The 15,795-nt window shown below is 42.3% G+C and overlaps 1 protein-coding gene across 1 annotated transcript in view; it reads left to right on the forward strand.

Annotated features, from left to right (window-relative positions):
- Positions 1–15,795, forward strand: part of trit1 (tRNA isopentenyltransferase 1) — a 28,390-nt gene that overhangs the window by 6,381 nt on the left and 6,214 nt on the right. The window contains exons 2-8 of the mRNA XM_026348810.2: positions 5,339–5,479; positions 7,470–7,568; positions 8,747–8,901; positions 9,594–9,736; positions 9,877–9,988; positions 14,270–14,382; positions 14,469–14,546. Of these exons, the coding sequence (XP_026204595.1) occupies positions 5,339–5,479; positions 7,470–7,568; positions 8,747–8,901; positions 9,594–9,736; positions 9,877–9,988; positions 14,270–14,382; positions 14,469–14,546 (841 nt within the window). The remainder of the gene's footprint in view (positions 1–5,338; positions 5,480–7,469; positions 7,569–8,746; positions 8,902–9,593; positions 9,737–9,876; positions 9,989–14,269; positions 14,383–14,468; positions 14,547–15,795) is intronic.

Here is a 15,795-nt window from a genome sequence, read left to right on the forward strand (position 1 = left end):
AGAGGCAGCTTATAGTGTGTGTACATTTTATGTCCAGGGGTCAGAGTAAGGACGAATTGTCTGTGGATCAAGGTTGACACAATACAACCGACCCTGCTTTCGATTTTGGTCAAAGCTTTCAACGTTCGCACTGAAATCCAAGGCACTAATGCATAATCATAGGAAAGCACTAATTCAGCGGGTTATTCACCCAGTTCCTACGCTGATACATCAGAATAAATTCAAACACAGCGCTTTAATCTGTCTGAATCAAAAAGAAAGAGAAAAAAAAAAAAGAAAAGACATTTACTGGCCACTTTCTGTAGTCTTTCAGTTTTCTTCTTTCAGAATTTAGGTGGTTTAAAAATGATCAGGCATCGCTCCATGCAACTTCTGAAAGTAGCATATTGGCAAGTGTCAGCAGGACTTCTGAAACCAGGTTTCCCATTTATATGTCAGTTGAGAAATCAGCTCATTAGAGAAACTGGTTATTTAAGTGCATGTAAACACTGAACACCGAATGTCAGACCTGGTCCTCTGAGCTGTTGTCTTTTGTCAGACGTTATTAATCATGTAAACGCCAGCTCCTCAACGATCAATCAAATCCCCGGAGAGAAAGTCTTCAATTAGATAATGTTAGCTAACTGCTGATTGTTGGCAGAAATTCCCTATTGACGGCAAAGAGCTACAGCTGCTTCAGCATTAAAATGCATCCATTCTGGAGCACATGCATCATTTGCTCACGTACTGTGTGTTGGATCAGAGGTGTGTCGCCGACGATCAATCCGCTTAATTATTTATCAGAGCTGATAGATTGATTGATGGATCCAAAAATAAAAATACATGAAGCACTATCATATATGTTCTAGATGTTCATCAGGCATCACAGAGTGACTTCTTCCAATCTGCATATTAATAAAATATCTAAACAGTTAAATAGGTTCAACACTACTCTGAAACATCTGAATCCCCCTTTATCCTGTCTTGGCTTTCTCTGAATCATATATTATGTCTCACAGCGCATTTGTTCTTTGTGTCTTTCTTTTCTTTCCTCACCCCTCTCTGTCTCTCTTGCCCTCTTTCTTTCTTTCTTTCTTTTGGCCATGGTCCCCCTCCTTTTTTTTTTTTTTTTTAAATGTGGCAACAGCTGTCTCGTGCAGGGCATAAGGTTGGCCAGGCAGGCCGGCTGCAGGCTCTGCAGAACTTAAACACTGAGCTCATTGTCTCACACACACACACACGCACACACGCATTCCTCTTTTCACATCCATTCACATCAGTTTAAAAGCGAGAGACGGGAAAGAGTAGGCAGCTGAGCCCACATCAGCGGGCTTCCACAGAAGTATGTAAGAATTACGACGGTTGCGATTAGAAAGGCAAAAATGTGACGAGCAAGAGAGCTGCAGCACTTCCTCAAGAGCTTCCTAGAATACGTAACACGGCCCACTAGATTTATGGAGATAAAAACACACTGATCAATTGTTTTATCTCTCGGCTGTTAAGAAGTGCTATGTGTCCCAGAAATGTGCATGCTAACTATTTTCCATAGATATACTGCTCATTAATAGAAAATTGCTAAGTGCATTTTCTTGTCTGGGCTTCAGATGGCTGGAAATATGACCAGCATCAGCCGGAACCAAACAACATGCTCAGCACAAATCAGTTTGTGCCTTGCTTTTGTCTCCATGACAGAATTCTGCATCGTTCCTTTAATCTAAGGGAAACAAAAAACTATTATTGTTTGCAGCATTTAAAAAATGTTCATTAAAAAAAAACAAAAAAAAAAACGTATGCTTAGTGATCTGATCTCTTGTATTGTTGTCCCGTCTTTCAGGTTCCTCCACAGGATCTGTGTAAACTGGATTATCTGCATTAATTTTCATCTTTTATTCCTTTCATGAGTCTGCGCTGAAACATCACTGCAGTTTGTAGTTCATTTCCACCGCCTCTACTGGAAGTCTTAATTTCTTTCTCATTTTCTGTCTCATTTGCAGTTTCCCCTCAAAGCATATTCCCCCCTCATCCTACCCTCCACTCAAGTAGCTCTTTTCATTTTTCTGATTTACAACGTTGGTCTCCTCCTGTCGTCTTTTACTCTCAGGTCTGCTCGTCCTGGTTAAGGCTAAATTAAAATCATCGCAAGCTGTTTTCGCGACACACAGGAGCACGTAAGTGCACATTAAGGAGCGGTTACATAACAATTACTGTAGTTGTGTACTCTCAGCGGCAGGTAAGAGTGGAACCGCAGGGGCCGGAGCAGGCGACGAGAGAGTTGCAGGACAATTGGAGGAAAAGGAGAAAGTGTTAAAAAAAAATAGCAATAGCATAATAAAAACCTGTAAAAGAAAATAGAATAGAATATCTTATGTGTGTGTTACATCTACGTTGTTTATAGTAGTACTACCTACTACTTGGTAGCAGTAGCTGATAATAGCTCACCATAAGGTTCATTAAGTAGGTGTTCTGTAGTTTCATCTTCCTCAACAGATGGAGTTCAGCAAATTGTATGAAGTCAACTTTTTCTAAGCTTGAAGTGACAAGACGTCCCCAAAGGTGCTCAGAGGGAAGGAAATTTCTAATGTTTACACACACACACACACACACACACACACACACACACACACACACCCCCCAGTCTAACAGCCTGTAGCGCTGAGAATCAGCCTGTCTTTCTCTCTCCATCATGGTGCCATCCTTCTGCTACCTATCATGCTGCCTTCTCTGCATGAGAGTGTCTGAGTTTGTGAATGTTTGTGTGCGTGTGTGTCAGAGAGAGAGAACACTAAAGACACGGGAGGGGTGGTGGTGGTGCCGACATTTGTCAGGGAGCATCCTGTTCTCTGTAACAAGTACACAGCGCTCTTCTGTCTTCTCGTCTGTCTTTTCATCTCCCTTTTCTCTCCCAAAACCTTCTCCTTCCTTCATTTGGCCTCCTCCATCTACCCATCCATCCATGCATCCATCCTGCCTCCCTTAGCTGATAGTGGTGTCGTGCAGAGAATCTGTGAATAATTTATCAGTCTGGGTTATTTTGCCCTGGCCTGCTCCCCACTTTTCTCTTGTTGTGGTGCTAAAGAACATTTGGTGACGTGCACGCAACCAACACACTCTGTTATCAAGGATCATTGACCTGTGTACAACATGCATGGCCAAAGAGTGAATGTTGGATTTAATAGGCAGTAATGTTGTCAGGCTGAAAGATAGAAGATTTCAAAGATGCCTAGTAACAAACTTTATCTAAGGATTTATTAAAGTGGTTGTGGGCATGCCTTGTACCTCAGACAAAGTTGTATTATCTGGTTCTCACTTAAATGTTTTGCTTTATTTTGACAGGAAACAATTACATGAGAATCTAAATGAAAAGATATGTTGCACAAACCGCTGTCTGGCCGCCAAATGGTCAAACTGAAACTTTTAAAATAAAACAGTGTGTCAAATATGAACTAAACTGAAAGTAGAAAGAAGAAAAGTGAAAATCAAAATACACTACCTTTCAAAGTAATGAACTCAATGTACTGACAGTCAGGGGGTTCCCACCAACCAACTGATGAGCCAGTTTCCTACAAGGAGGCAGTAAGGGGCCCACACACCGGATACAGAGGAGTAATCGGGGAACGCAAAGGGATGCAGTCACTCACTTCCAGGCTACAGGCAAATCTATCTCAGCATATCTTCCTACTTCACCACGTCCCAGTTGAACAAACGTCACATAGACTCTAGTCAGGAAAAAATGTCTGAGAAAAAAGTCGGACAAAATCTGAATTTTCCACAAAACATAATTCGTCTAATTTTTCACACAGGGAAAATCTTGCACATGGAAGTTTCAGTTCATTCATTCTTTCATGCTGTACAAATAATACTGGTGTGTTCATTTGAAAGCGTGATTCAGTGCAGCTGACTGATAGGCTGGATTTTCCTACTCTGTATAAACAATAGAGCACTTCATCATCACAGTTTTCCCCCACCACCAAAATTAAAGCTGAATCCAAAACCCTTTTTCCGCCTTTCTGTAAAATAGTTTGAGAAGGTTTTTGACTTTGAAGAGTTTCATAAAGTTTTCCTGGCAACTTCAGGCTGATCCACACACACACACACACACACACACATTTGGAATGGTTGATGCTGTGCAGGAGACAGAGCTATAGAGTTGTACTTAGAACAAATGAGATATTATGTAATCTGCAGCGTGACTACTGTTTTACTACTCTACAAAATGATGCAAGGTACTCTAGCAAAGGAATTTGCACTGCTCCCCTTAGGGCGTCACTGTATTGTATGTTTGAAGAACTACTGTACTGAACTTCTGTAATTAACTCACTTATTATAGATACATCACATTCTGCGACATTTGATTTGTTTGTTTTATTGTTTTGTGTGTGTGTGTCATAGTGTTGCATCAACAAAATGCCTTATATACACCAGATTTTATTGAACAGCAGCTCGTTCACTAATCTGTGTGTGCTACTTCATAATAAAATCCTTTTATAGTGGTTTACGAGTGAAGGATGTTAACTGTGTAACCAAAGACTAACCACACTAACAGCCCTGACAGCTCAGCAAAGCAGAGAAATAAAAGTCCAAACCATAGCAACTCCTGCATAATGCAGGCGTGACAGATCTGTTGAAAACCGAAAAGTGTCTTTGCAGTCACTTAACATGTGGATCCAGGTGTCAACACCCGTCAGTGTGTCTTCGTGGTGTAACCAAATTCACGTTTGGGTTAATTCACTTCTGCAGCACACAATAATCCAAGCTTTGCTTATGCTGCCATCCACTAAAACATCTAATAGCTGCTGTATTTTATGCAATACAGTCAGGATGCAGGTCCAATCTACGTGAAGGTGAATTGATTTAATCAAATATGACGCATGCAGAAACAGACATGGATATTTTCAAATTAAGACCAGCTGGGAACACCCTCTAGAAAGGGAGGCCTAGTACTTCTCATCCTAAGACCTCCCTCTATAACTCTTGACCGTGTGTGTGTTAGAGAGAGAGAGAGAGAGAGAGAGAGGGAGAGTGAGAGAAACTAAAAAGTGGGACTGCTGTGTGACACCCAGCTGCCACATTCCGCGATGGAGCCTCGTATCAGGGTGCTGCAAAAATAGGCAGAGGAGGTGTGTATCATAATTTGAAGGAAGCCGCGTCACGTGGACGTCTGACAGCGCTCCTCATGCCATCCAGTTTGACGCTGACCAATACAAGCATAGACTTACACATACATGTCTCCAAGCATAGATTCTCGTTTTTTTGGTTTTCTAGGGCTAATAATTAGAAAATAATAATTTCTTATCATGGGTCTTTTTATATTTACAGTTTTTTTCCTGTCTGTTTACTGGGGCTTTTTTTTTCCTTTCAGGTGTATCAAGGCCTGGACATCATCACCAATAAGGTCACACCTGAGGAGCTCGCCCAGTGCAGACATCACATGATCAGCTTTGTGGACCCGCTAGTTAGCAGCTACACAGTGGTGGACTTCAGGAACAAAGCGCTGGCTCTGATATCCTTTTCCTGGGAAAACACGAAAGGCGAGGAACAATACTTCCTGCAACACCTCTTTCTACATGTTGCTATGACCCCTGTCACGTCTTCGCGCACTCGATGAAGAAGTGGTAACTTGGGGGAAAGAATTCAGTCGATTTCACCCTCACTAATTGGTCTGCAGGTGTGTGTGTGTGATGAAAAAGACAAATGTGCTATGTCCTCATTTTGTCAGTGCATCTCGCTGAAGATGTTGCACTGAAACTGAAAAGAGAGAGATCACTGAAGAAGATATTTATAGAAGAGTCTGTGTCTGTGGTGCATCCACACACACACACACACACACACACACACACACACACACACACACACACTTTTTGGGCAGTCACACCCTCCCGCAGACACCGGCCATCACACAGATGTGGAGAGAGGAGGCGATAACTAGAGGCGGTATTAATAGATCGGGATGGCATGCATACACACACACACATGCATGCACCAGTGCGGTGGGGGCATGCAGTAGATCCAAGAATAGGTTCAGTGCAGCGTGAGCCTGTTGGCGAGAAGAGGGAGAAACGGAAAGAGATGAATACAGATGAATACAGGGATACAACCGGTGTGGAGAATTTTAAACTATAAAGCAGGAGAAGGGACAGAGAGAGGGGAAAAAAGGAGGCGCGTGTGTGTATGTGTGTGAAAACTTGAGTAGTTCAAAAATGCAGGGCCTAATTATGCACCATCAGCCATCAGTCCTTCACTCAGAATGCCATTCACATAAACTCCTTCCTCCTCTGTTTCTTTTTTATCACTCAATCTCTCCGCCGTCTTTTCCTTCCTTCAGTGTTTTTTTTTTTTTTTTCCGCCGCCCGTTTTCTCCATCTCCTGCTTCTCTCCTCTGCAAAGACGGCGATGCGACCATGTGTGTGAGGTAGAGAGAGAGGGAGAGAGAGCGCGGAGGTGAGTGACAATGGTTTAATTATCCCTGAGGAGAGAAGGCGGGAGACCAAAGGGAGGGAAGAGGAAGGAGAAGGAGAGGTGCAGGATGAGAGGAGAGGCGACGGAATAGGGAGAGGGAGGGGAAGTCAAGGTGTGGCACACAGGCTCTGTCTGTGCCACCAGCCGTATTTATATGTTTGTGTTGACTTTGGAGCAGAACCAAACTACTGAGTTTGTGACTTTTCTTTGCTGCAACCAAAATTTTTTATTATTAAACGTCAATTTTTGTGTAAAAAGAAAATCTCCCACTTGCCCAGGAGGTCATTATCCCATTAATCACATTGTGACCCACCAGCTGGGTTTAGACCTTCAGGTTGGAAATCACTGAAAGTTCAACGATTTTGTTACAAAATAGGCTGAGCAATAAATGATGTTATTAAAAGAACCATTTCCACCATAGCGCAAAGTGTGATAGGTGTGTATAGGTGTTTGTGTCTTGAGAATGAGTCACAAGCCAAACAAGGTGTCTCTTTGGTATTAGCAGGGTGGGCAGCCAGGTGGTTGCTACATTACAACACCACCTGATCTCTGTGTCACATAGAGTTAGTTTAAATGCTGACAAGAATAGGAAATAGTCAATACTGAGATTAATGCTGCTCTTACAGTCCTCTTCTTAATGTCACAGCCTGTTATTGACTTTCTGTGGTATTGTTCCTGTTATTCAACTATTCTGCTGAGGCTTTTACTTTTATGAGCCAAACATCATGTTGTTGTTGATGGCTTTTGCTGGTTTAAGGCCTCTTTCTTTGCAGCTTTTTTTAAATTTTATATTATTGTTAAAATTTCTGCTTTTAATGTGTTTTTCACATTGTTTTTCCAAAGCAGATTAGACTGCCAATTCACAGCCACAGCCTTTTCTATGTTAACCAAAGAGGGAGAAAACTCCTACTACTACAAAAGAAGCTCAACGGGTCATTTTAGTGGTTTTAATTGTTGTGTATATATGTTAAATCTGGAATTGTTGATGTGCCTGTGCTCCGTGCAGATCAGTTTCCTCCTTAACACACTTCAACATAGACGACATGCACTGCAGAAACAAACTGCCCATCATTGTGGGAGGAACAAATTACTACATCGAGTCTCTGCTGTGGAAAGTCCTGGTGGATACAGGGGTGAGAACTATATCAGTAGAACACAAGCACACTTCCCTCTGTCCTCTGTGCCTCTCTGGCATTGTGTCATCTGGCTCATTAGACCACCACACCGCACTCACCACATACAGTAGCCGTCCCCCACCTGGATTAAACTAAGCGAGTAGGTAGGAGCCTCTCACTGGATAATTACTGCATGGATGATTATGTTTCAGCTGCCAACAAGTTATTTAACCCTAACTGATGCAGTGAGTAGCTTCTCATTTCTTAAACAACCATGTCAGAAGACACGTCCTGTGGTCGTGGAAAAGATGTTAATCAGTTTCAGACAGGTCATATTAATGACAAGAAGCAAGGAAAGAAAACATCTAAGGAACTGTCCTAAGTTAAGAACTGTCCAACACATAATTACAAACTGGCAGGATGGTTAGGAACTATCATCTTTGAAGAAAAAAATTATTGTGATCTGCGATCACTTAAACATTTGATTGTAGAAAAATAACAGTAGAACTCACGCCTATGTTTAATAGTGAAAGTAAGAACATTTCCACACTCACAATGTAACGGGAACATAAGGGAATGGGACTAAACATCTGTGTAGCCTTAAGAAAACCTTCAGTTTGCTAGGGAGCATAAAGACATAAGGATTGGACTCTGGAGCAAGTACAAGCCTGTGGGGGCAATGCTATGATCTGGGTTTGCTGCAGTTGGTCGGGTCCAAGTTCAACAACGTTATGTGTTCAAAGAATGAGGTCAGCCGATTACCTGAATATACTGAATGAGCAGGTTATTCCATCAATGAACTTTTTCTTTTATGATGGTGCGGGTATATATTCCAAGATGACAATGTCAGGATTCATCAGGCTCAAATTGAGTGGTTCAGGGAGTAAGATGCATTATTTTCACACATGGATTGGCTTCCACAGAGTCCAGACCTTAACCCCATTGAGAGTCTTTAGTATGTGCTGGAGAAGACTTTGTGCAGTGGTCTGACTCTCCCATCAACAATATAAGATCTTGGCGGAAAACTCTGGACAGGAATAAATGTTGTGTTCTGTAAACAGAGCTAAAGGTGGTTCAACAAAATATTAGCGTGTGACTTTTTTTCTTTTTTGGACGGGCGGTGTATTTGTGTACAGTCTTAGAAACTTGGAAGTCGGTCCAGTGGACAAATTTAAATAAGATCTCTCTCCGGGCAGGGGAACCATGAGTCCGGGGATGGAGGCGATGAGACTCCAAGCAGGAAATTGGAGCTGGAAAAACTGGGAGGAGCCGAGTTACACAAACGTCTGGCCGAGGTGGACCCCAAAATGGCGGCCATGTTACACCCCAATGACAAGCGCAAGATTGCTAGGTGATACAGCTGGTGTATGTATTGCACACTATTGCATTTTGCCAGATGCCTGTGACCTATATTGTGAGTCCTAGTGTGGTGCTTGCTAACAAGTTAAATATGTAAGTGCATAGTTAAATTACATAAAAGTTATAATCGCTATTGCAGAAGTGTCCTAACGTGGTGTATAATTCTTATGCTGTGTCTCGTGGAGTTTGTCAGTTTTCTCATGTTTTCAATAAGGCTAAGGCTGTGTCTCAGCCTGCCGGTCACAGTATATGGTGTCCGCCCAATCTATCCTGACATGATGACTGATGATTTACACACATTCACACACACACACTCACTCAAACACTTTCAGCTCAACGAGTAGCAGTGAGCGCATTTTGGTCTTTTGTGCGAACAGGTTAGGTTACCCTGTTCTTCTAGTTGACAGGAAACGAGGAGGGAATCATCTTTTCAGTGCAGCCAGCCACAGCTAAACACTGGTTTGGATCAAAATCTGAACATCTTAAAGTCTCTCTGTGGTTAATATTTCCTCTAGTTTTATTTCTTTTTCGTTTTCTCAGCTGATCATTTGAGACATATAGGGAGTGGGGAAAAATTTATAACATGCATGAGATTATTTGTATAAAAAATATATCTATTGTGATTCAGTGGAAAATACAACCAAGGATTTTATTTTGCCTCATTGGTGCTATATTTATCTACAGAAGTTTGCAAATCCATGAGGAGACAGGTGTTTCCCATAGTCACTGGCTGGAGGAACAGAGGGGGCAAGATGGAGGTGATGGGCTGGGGGGGCCACTGAGGTATCCAGACGCCTGCATCTTCTGGTTGCAGGCTGACATGGAGGGTAAGGAGGAAGGTTTTCTCATTCATGCAAATGTCAGTATTCATATAGGAGCTTCAGTGCAGCATGAAACAAGCTTTTCCATGTGTCTGTCATATTTTATTTTTTTTATTATTTTCTTCCTCTCTGTTCTTCCTCTCCAGCCCTAGACAAGCGGCTGGATGCTCGTGTAGATGAGATGTTGTCTGCAGGACTGATAGAGGAGCTCGGAGACTTCCATGTCCGTTATAATCAGCAGAAAGTCCAGGACAACAGGTAGAGAATCAGCAATTACACATATTCAGCCCACAGATCGACCACGTGACCTTATTTTATCTTTTTGGGTAATGTTTTCTGAAACTTGTTTGCCAGTTCTCCTGTTGTATTACTCCAAAAACTAAGCTGACTTTGGATTTGGAGAATTGTTGCACTCCTGCTAAAAGTATCATGTTTGACCTTGGCCCTTCATTCATTGCCACTGAACGTTACAGATGGAGGGTTCAGTAGCCATGCAACAAGTTCAAGATCACATTCTCCTCCTCCAGTCTCCATTCAGTCTGGACCCCAAGTTAAGTCCTTTCATCCATGTAACCAGGGCAATAGGAGACTGGTAAACTCGGCCAAGCAACTATCCAGTTATTATATATATATATATATATTCCCAGTCTGACAGATCACTCTATTCTCTTGTTTCCCAAAGGCTGCAGACGAAATTAGAAACAGCCCAGAATGTGACAAGTTTAGGTCGAATGGGACTCATTTCTTTAGGATGTCCAGTGATTATTAATAATATTAGAGATAAGCCTCCTTTATAGGACTTTAGCACTGCCAGGGGAGTCTAGTGATTAGTACCTCAGGGCCTCAGGAAGTTTATCCCCTACTGAATAGCCATTCTGGTGGCCCTGGAGCCAATTACTAACAGTGCTGTGTTGTTAGTTCAGCCAGAGATGCTATTTGAAGATAATTTTAACACAATGAAGATTGCTATATGTTTTCTTTCCCACAATTACCAATTTGTGTCTGACATATCCTGAACAGAAATCACATGACAGGCAGAGTGCTGGAGCCACAGCACATCACCATTGCATTTCTGTGGCTCCAGTGTTTCTTGTGACATGAATGTTCCTTTGTGGCGTAGCTCTGGGTTAGCATCATCCTTAAATGTGTATTTCTAAAATTTAGAGGAATTGCTAATGACTTTGTCTGACTTGTGGGGAAAATCAACATCCCAGTGTTTGATTTCTGCCAGCAGGACATTCTGTGAGTGCTGTATGTATTGATTTTTTATTTTTTTTGCAATATAATGTCCAAGCACTACCTGATTTTTTTTTCCCTTCTGTCCCAGCCTGTAAAATATCAAATTGAATATGTTGATACTGGATTAAAAGTTAGCTTTTTACAGCCAAAATAGAAGTGGCATTTAGGTTTGTTCTGTATGTGACATGAAACACAAGCTGCACTAATAGCTGAAACAGAGCCCGGGTGAGTTGCTGTTTGTCTCCATGCCAGCAGATATCGACACTGTATCTGTGCAATGGGGTGTGGCTGCAGGGAGTTGATGCATTGGTGGATGAGTGCCCAGGAAGTTGCCAGTTCCCTTCTTTGGTCCCTCCTTTCTTTCATCACCCCATCCCACCTCATCAACCAGCCCTCTTCCTCCTCCTCCTCCACCTCCTCCACCTCCTCCCTGCCTCTCTCCATCTATTGCCCTCTCAGCAATCTGATCATCCAAGCACTTTACCCCCCCCCCCCCCCCCCCTCTCTCTCCGTCTGTGTCTCCTTTGCCCTCATGTCTCCATCCCCAGCTGGCTGCTGTGGCCAGACATCAAGGTCAAATCTCTCCCTCCCTCTGTCTTTCTTTTCTTCCCTCCATTGACTCTACATTTCCTGTGCTCTGTCGCTATTCTCAAATTTCTGTCTCTGCCCGTCTAGCCAGATTTATTTTTGTTATTTCCTCCTCTTGTTTCTGTTACGAGTGTATAAGTTATGAGCCAAGCATAGTAATTGTTATTATCATGTTTCTCCTCCAATATGTTTTAAAAGGGAATTAAAGCGCTTCATAAAGAAAATGACAGCACGAACAAGGAATTTGAGGTAAATAGTGAAACCAGAGAAGATAAAAAACCAAAAAAAAAAAAAACAAAAGATAAGATTAAAGAATGTCTGCGAATCGTAGTCAGTTGAAAGAAATGTTTGTCAAAAAATGCTACACATATTTGGTATACTTTTAATAGGATGACCTGAATATTATCTGAATAGAGGTCACAAAATTGCAGTTAAGCTGTACTTTTTTATCATTGGGCATGTAAACACATGAGTACATCATACAGATATGATCTGACTTGTCCTCCGATCTCTACTGTAACTTCACTGACACAGTTTGTCATTCCAACTCTTATTTGGATCACAAGATTACAAGATTTCCAGTGTCCTTGGAGGATAATCTTCCATGAATCTTAGATATCAGCAGATAAAGGTGCCATGTATAATTTCATAATGATTAAGATTCAGATGTTTTCAGCATCCTCGTCAAACTTATCCCTCTGCACAGTGTGAGCAGGAACTGAATATATGCAGAATATGTAGGGTATGACAGGGAATTTCAGTTTCCCCTCCCCTTACAGAGGAGTGAGGAATTGTAAAGATTAATGGCCACAGGCAGAAAGGATCTCCTGTGGCGTTCTATGGAGCACCTAATGTTAATCAGTTTCTGGCTGAACGTGCTCGTCTGTCCAGCCAGCACACTGTGCAGTGGGTGGGAGGGATTGTCCAGGACTAAGAGGAGTTTGGACAGCATCCTCCTCTCAGCTACAACATGTAGAGGGTCAAGCTCCAACCCCAGAACAGAGCCAGCTCTCAGTTGGTTTGGCCAGTTATTGTCTGCCACCTTCATGTTCCTGCCCCCAGCAGACCACAGCATAGAAGATGACACTGGTCACCAATGATGCATAGAACATCCACAGCATGGTGCTGCAGGTGCTGAAGGACCTGAGCCTCCTCAGAAAGTACATCTGGCTCTGAGCCTTTTTGTACAGTGCTTCCGAGTTCTTAGCCCTGTCCAGTTTGTTGCCCAAGTACACTCCCAGATATTTGTACTCAGATATGACCTCCACCTTCTCTACCTGCATAGAGAGACAGGTGGCGGGACTCCCAGATTTCCTGAAGTCCATCACCAGCTCCTTTGTTTTACTGATGTTGAGTTAAAGATGGTTGAGTCCACACCAGTCCACTAAACTGTCCACCACTCCCTGGTACTCTGTGACATCTCCACCCTGAATGCATCCTAGAACTGCAGAGTCATCAGAGAATGTGGGTGTGATGGAGCAGATGTATGAGGGCATCATCCACTCTAAGTTGGGGTTGATAATCAAACTTGGGGGGGGGGGGGGGGGGGCATGTGAGATGGACATCATTTGGGTGGTGACTGAGTCGTGTGAGGAAGGGACTAAGGAGCCTGTTGTGAAGTGCTGGGGGTTCTTAAGGACTTGTAGCCAGTGATGGTCCTCGTGCCCCTCCACACCTCCCTGGTGTTGTAATGCTGAAGGCTGTAAACATGAAAGTTTCCATGGTTATAAATGAAATCCGATATTGTTTCACAAGCATTATTTTTTACCCTGTGATGTTATATTGAAGTGTGCAAAATGGTCAAGAGACTCAGATTTTTTCTTATAGCTTTTTTAATAATATACGCTTTAATATAAATAGAGCTTCTTCTGAACTTATTATACAACGTCTTCACTCTGAAACTCTCCTATTTTATTTTCACTTTTTATTTCCACTCAGGGCATTAGTTGCACAGATCATGTTTTTATTAGTTGACTAATAAAAAGTATGTGATTCAGATACTTGGCAGTCGAACTTACACATATGGAGAGTATAAATGTCAGTAGAGCATAACTGAAAGCAGAAAATAAAGTTGATCCCTACGTATTCCATTGTATTCCTTCTCTAATATTGCAATATTTATATATTGTATATTTGTGTATACCGTTAATCTACTGCAAGTCTCTGCCCCACTGTATTACACTGAACACATAGAGATGGATCCAAGTAAATTCCAAAAAAATTTATGACAGAAAATCATGTTCTTGCACTGGCAGAAACTATTTTTACTATTTTTCCACTCCGAATTCTAAAAAAATCAGGTCATTGAACTTAACATGCACAACTGATTTGTGGCGCTATTACTAAAATCTGAAAGGCTGAGCAGGCACCGCTGCTCAAGTTCGGGTGATATGGTCCGATATAGATGAAAATGTTCTCTGGTGAGATAACCAGGGGGCTTCTGCTCTGACCTGATGTCACTCCAGTCATCCTACGGAGTGCTGCCACCCATTGGCCCCCGGTATCAGTCAGTTTAATGTCATTCTGTCACTTTGTCCCCTGAAGGGCCTCACATCTGCTTAGGCTGATGTTTTTGTCCAGGGAGGGAGCAATAGAGGGGAGAGGAGAAGGTGAAATGAGTCATCACCGGGTGTCTGGAAAAGCTTTGTATTGATGGATAATGTTACATTTCCTCCTCTGCTTTGCTCTCCTCTACTCTTCTCTCCTCTGCAGACAGGACTATCAACATGGCATTTTCCAGTCCATTGGTTTTAAGGAGTTCCATGACTACCTGACCGCTCCTGAAAGCAGCACCCAGCAGGAGAAAGACGCACTACGAGAAAAAGGTCAGATAACTGCACGACGGCAGGTTGATTAAGAAACCAGGATTGACTTGTTCTTTTGTCTCATTTAAATTTTTAACTTTGTCCAGGTATAGAAGCTGTGAAGATCGCCACAAAGCGCTACGCCCGCAAACAGAGTAAATGGGTCCGTAACCGCGTTCTCAAACGTGAGTAACCTTCACCCACCTAAGTCTGCGTGCATGTGTGTATGTTTGTTTGTAGTCCAACAGTCCAGCTTCTTAATGAGCACTCTCTTTAACATGATGAGATTCATGCACTATAGAAAATCCTCTTAGACGGTGTATTGTGTTGCACACAACAGTGTGTGAATGTGTTTGTATTTACATGCATGTGTACAGCAAGATCGGGGATGATGTAACTTCCAGAATAACTATCACATGGTGATTATTTGTTTCTTTATTTGTAGATAACGTCACATAAGAACATCAGCACGCAGGTGTATCATCTACACATGTGACAGTATAGGATGGTTTTTATAAATTGCATTGTTGAGATTTCCACATTTTCTTTAAATATACTCATTTTACAATACTGTGTTTAGTCTTAGGACACTATTAGATTTGTTTTATCTCTAATGGCCGTGTTGTTTCTCAACTTTTACATTAGAACATCTAGAAACACAAAACGTGGTTTCTTCTTTTTTGACAATTACTGATCAAACTTCTTCAGACTATGGAAGCTACATGAAGCTGCCAGATGCTGAGCCAGATCCTAAGACCTTTGCACAGTAATCTATATTATGAATCATTGATTAAACTTATGGATATCAGCACATTAATTTGTGAATTCTCTAGTACATAATTGGGTTTGGCATGCTGTGACATTATCAGGGCCATAACATCGCAAAATGTCTGCTATATACATTTTTTTGCAGCACTAAGTCCCTTGTGGCACTAAATGCATAGAAATGAGCTACAGTGGTTGGAAACCTGCCAGACGGGCTGGCACTGCAGACTGCATAAATAGAGCCAGCGCGGCCAAAATCAACCTGTGTTTGGCAGGTGGTGATTTCCCACCCTGGTTGCAACCTGTGGCAGTCAGACGTGTTTCAAAATGTAAATAAAGGCTCTGTGTTTCTCTGTCTGCCGTATGGAAACCTGGCCTCTCTGTGCCACCAGCAGCATGCCCTGCAGTAACCCAGCCTCCTAATCCTGTTAGGCCCAAAGGGCTTAGGCCACACCAGGTCCTAAACCTCAATTCCCCCTCTTTCTGACCGCCCGCCTACCCACTGCACGCACCATATGGTCTTTTATCACATGTGTGTGTCTGCTCTACTACACTTCTACATGTGCACTAAATCTGCCCGAAGACGTGTGCTTTTGTTCATGCATGTGCCTCTGGCTGGGTGTGTTACCACATGACGACCCATGTAACCGTCTTTGAGTTCTGACTCTG

This window comes from Anabas testudineus, chromosome 11 (assembly GCF_900324465.2).
Source record: "Anabas testudineus chromosome 11, fAnaTes1.2, whole genome shotgun sequence".
NCBI lineage: Eukaryota > Metazoa > Chordata > Actinopteri > Anabantiformes > Anabantidae > Anabas > Anabas testudineus.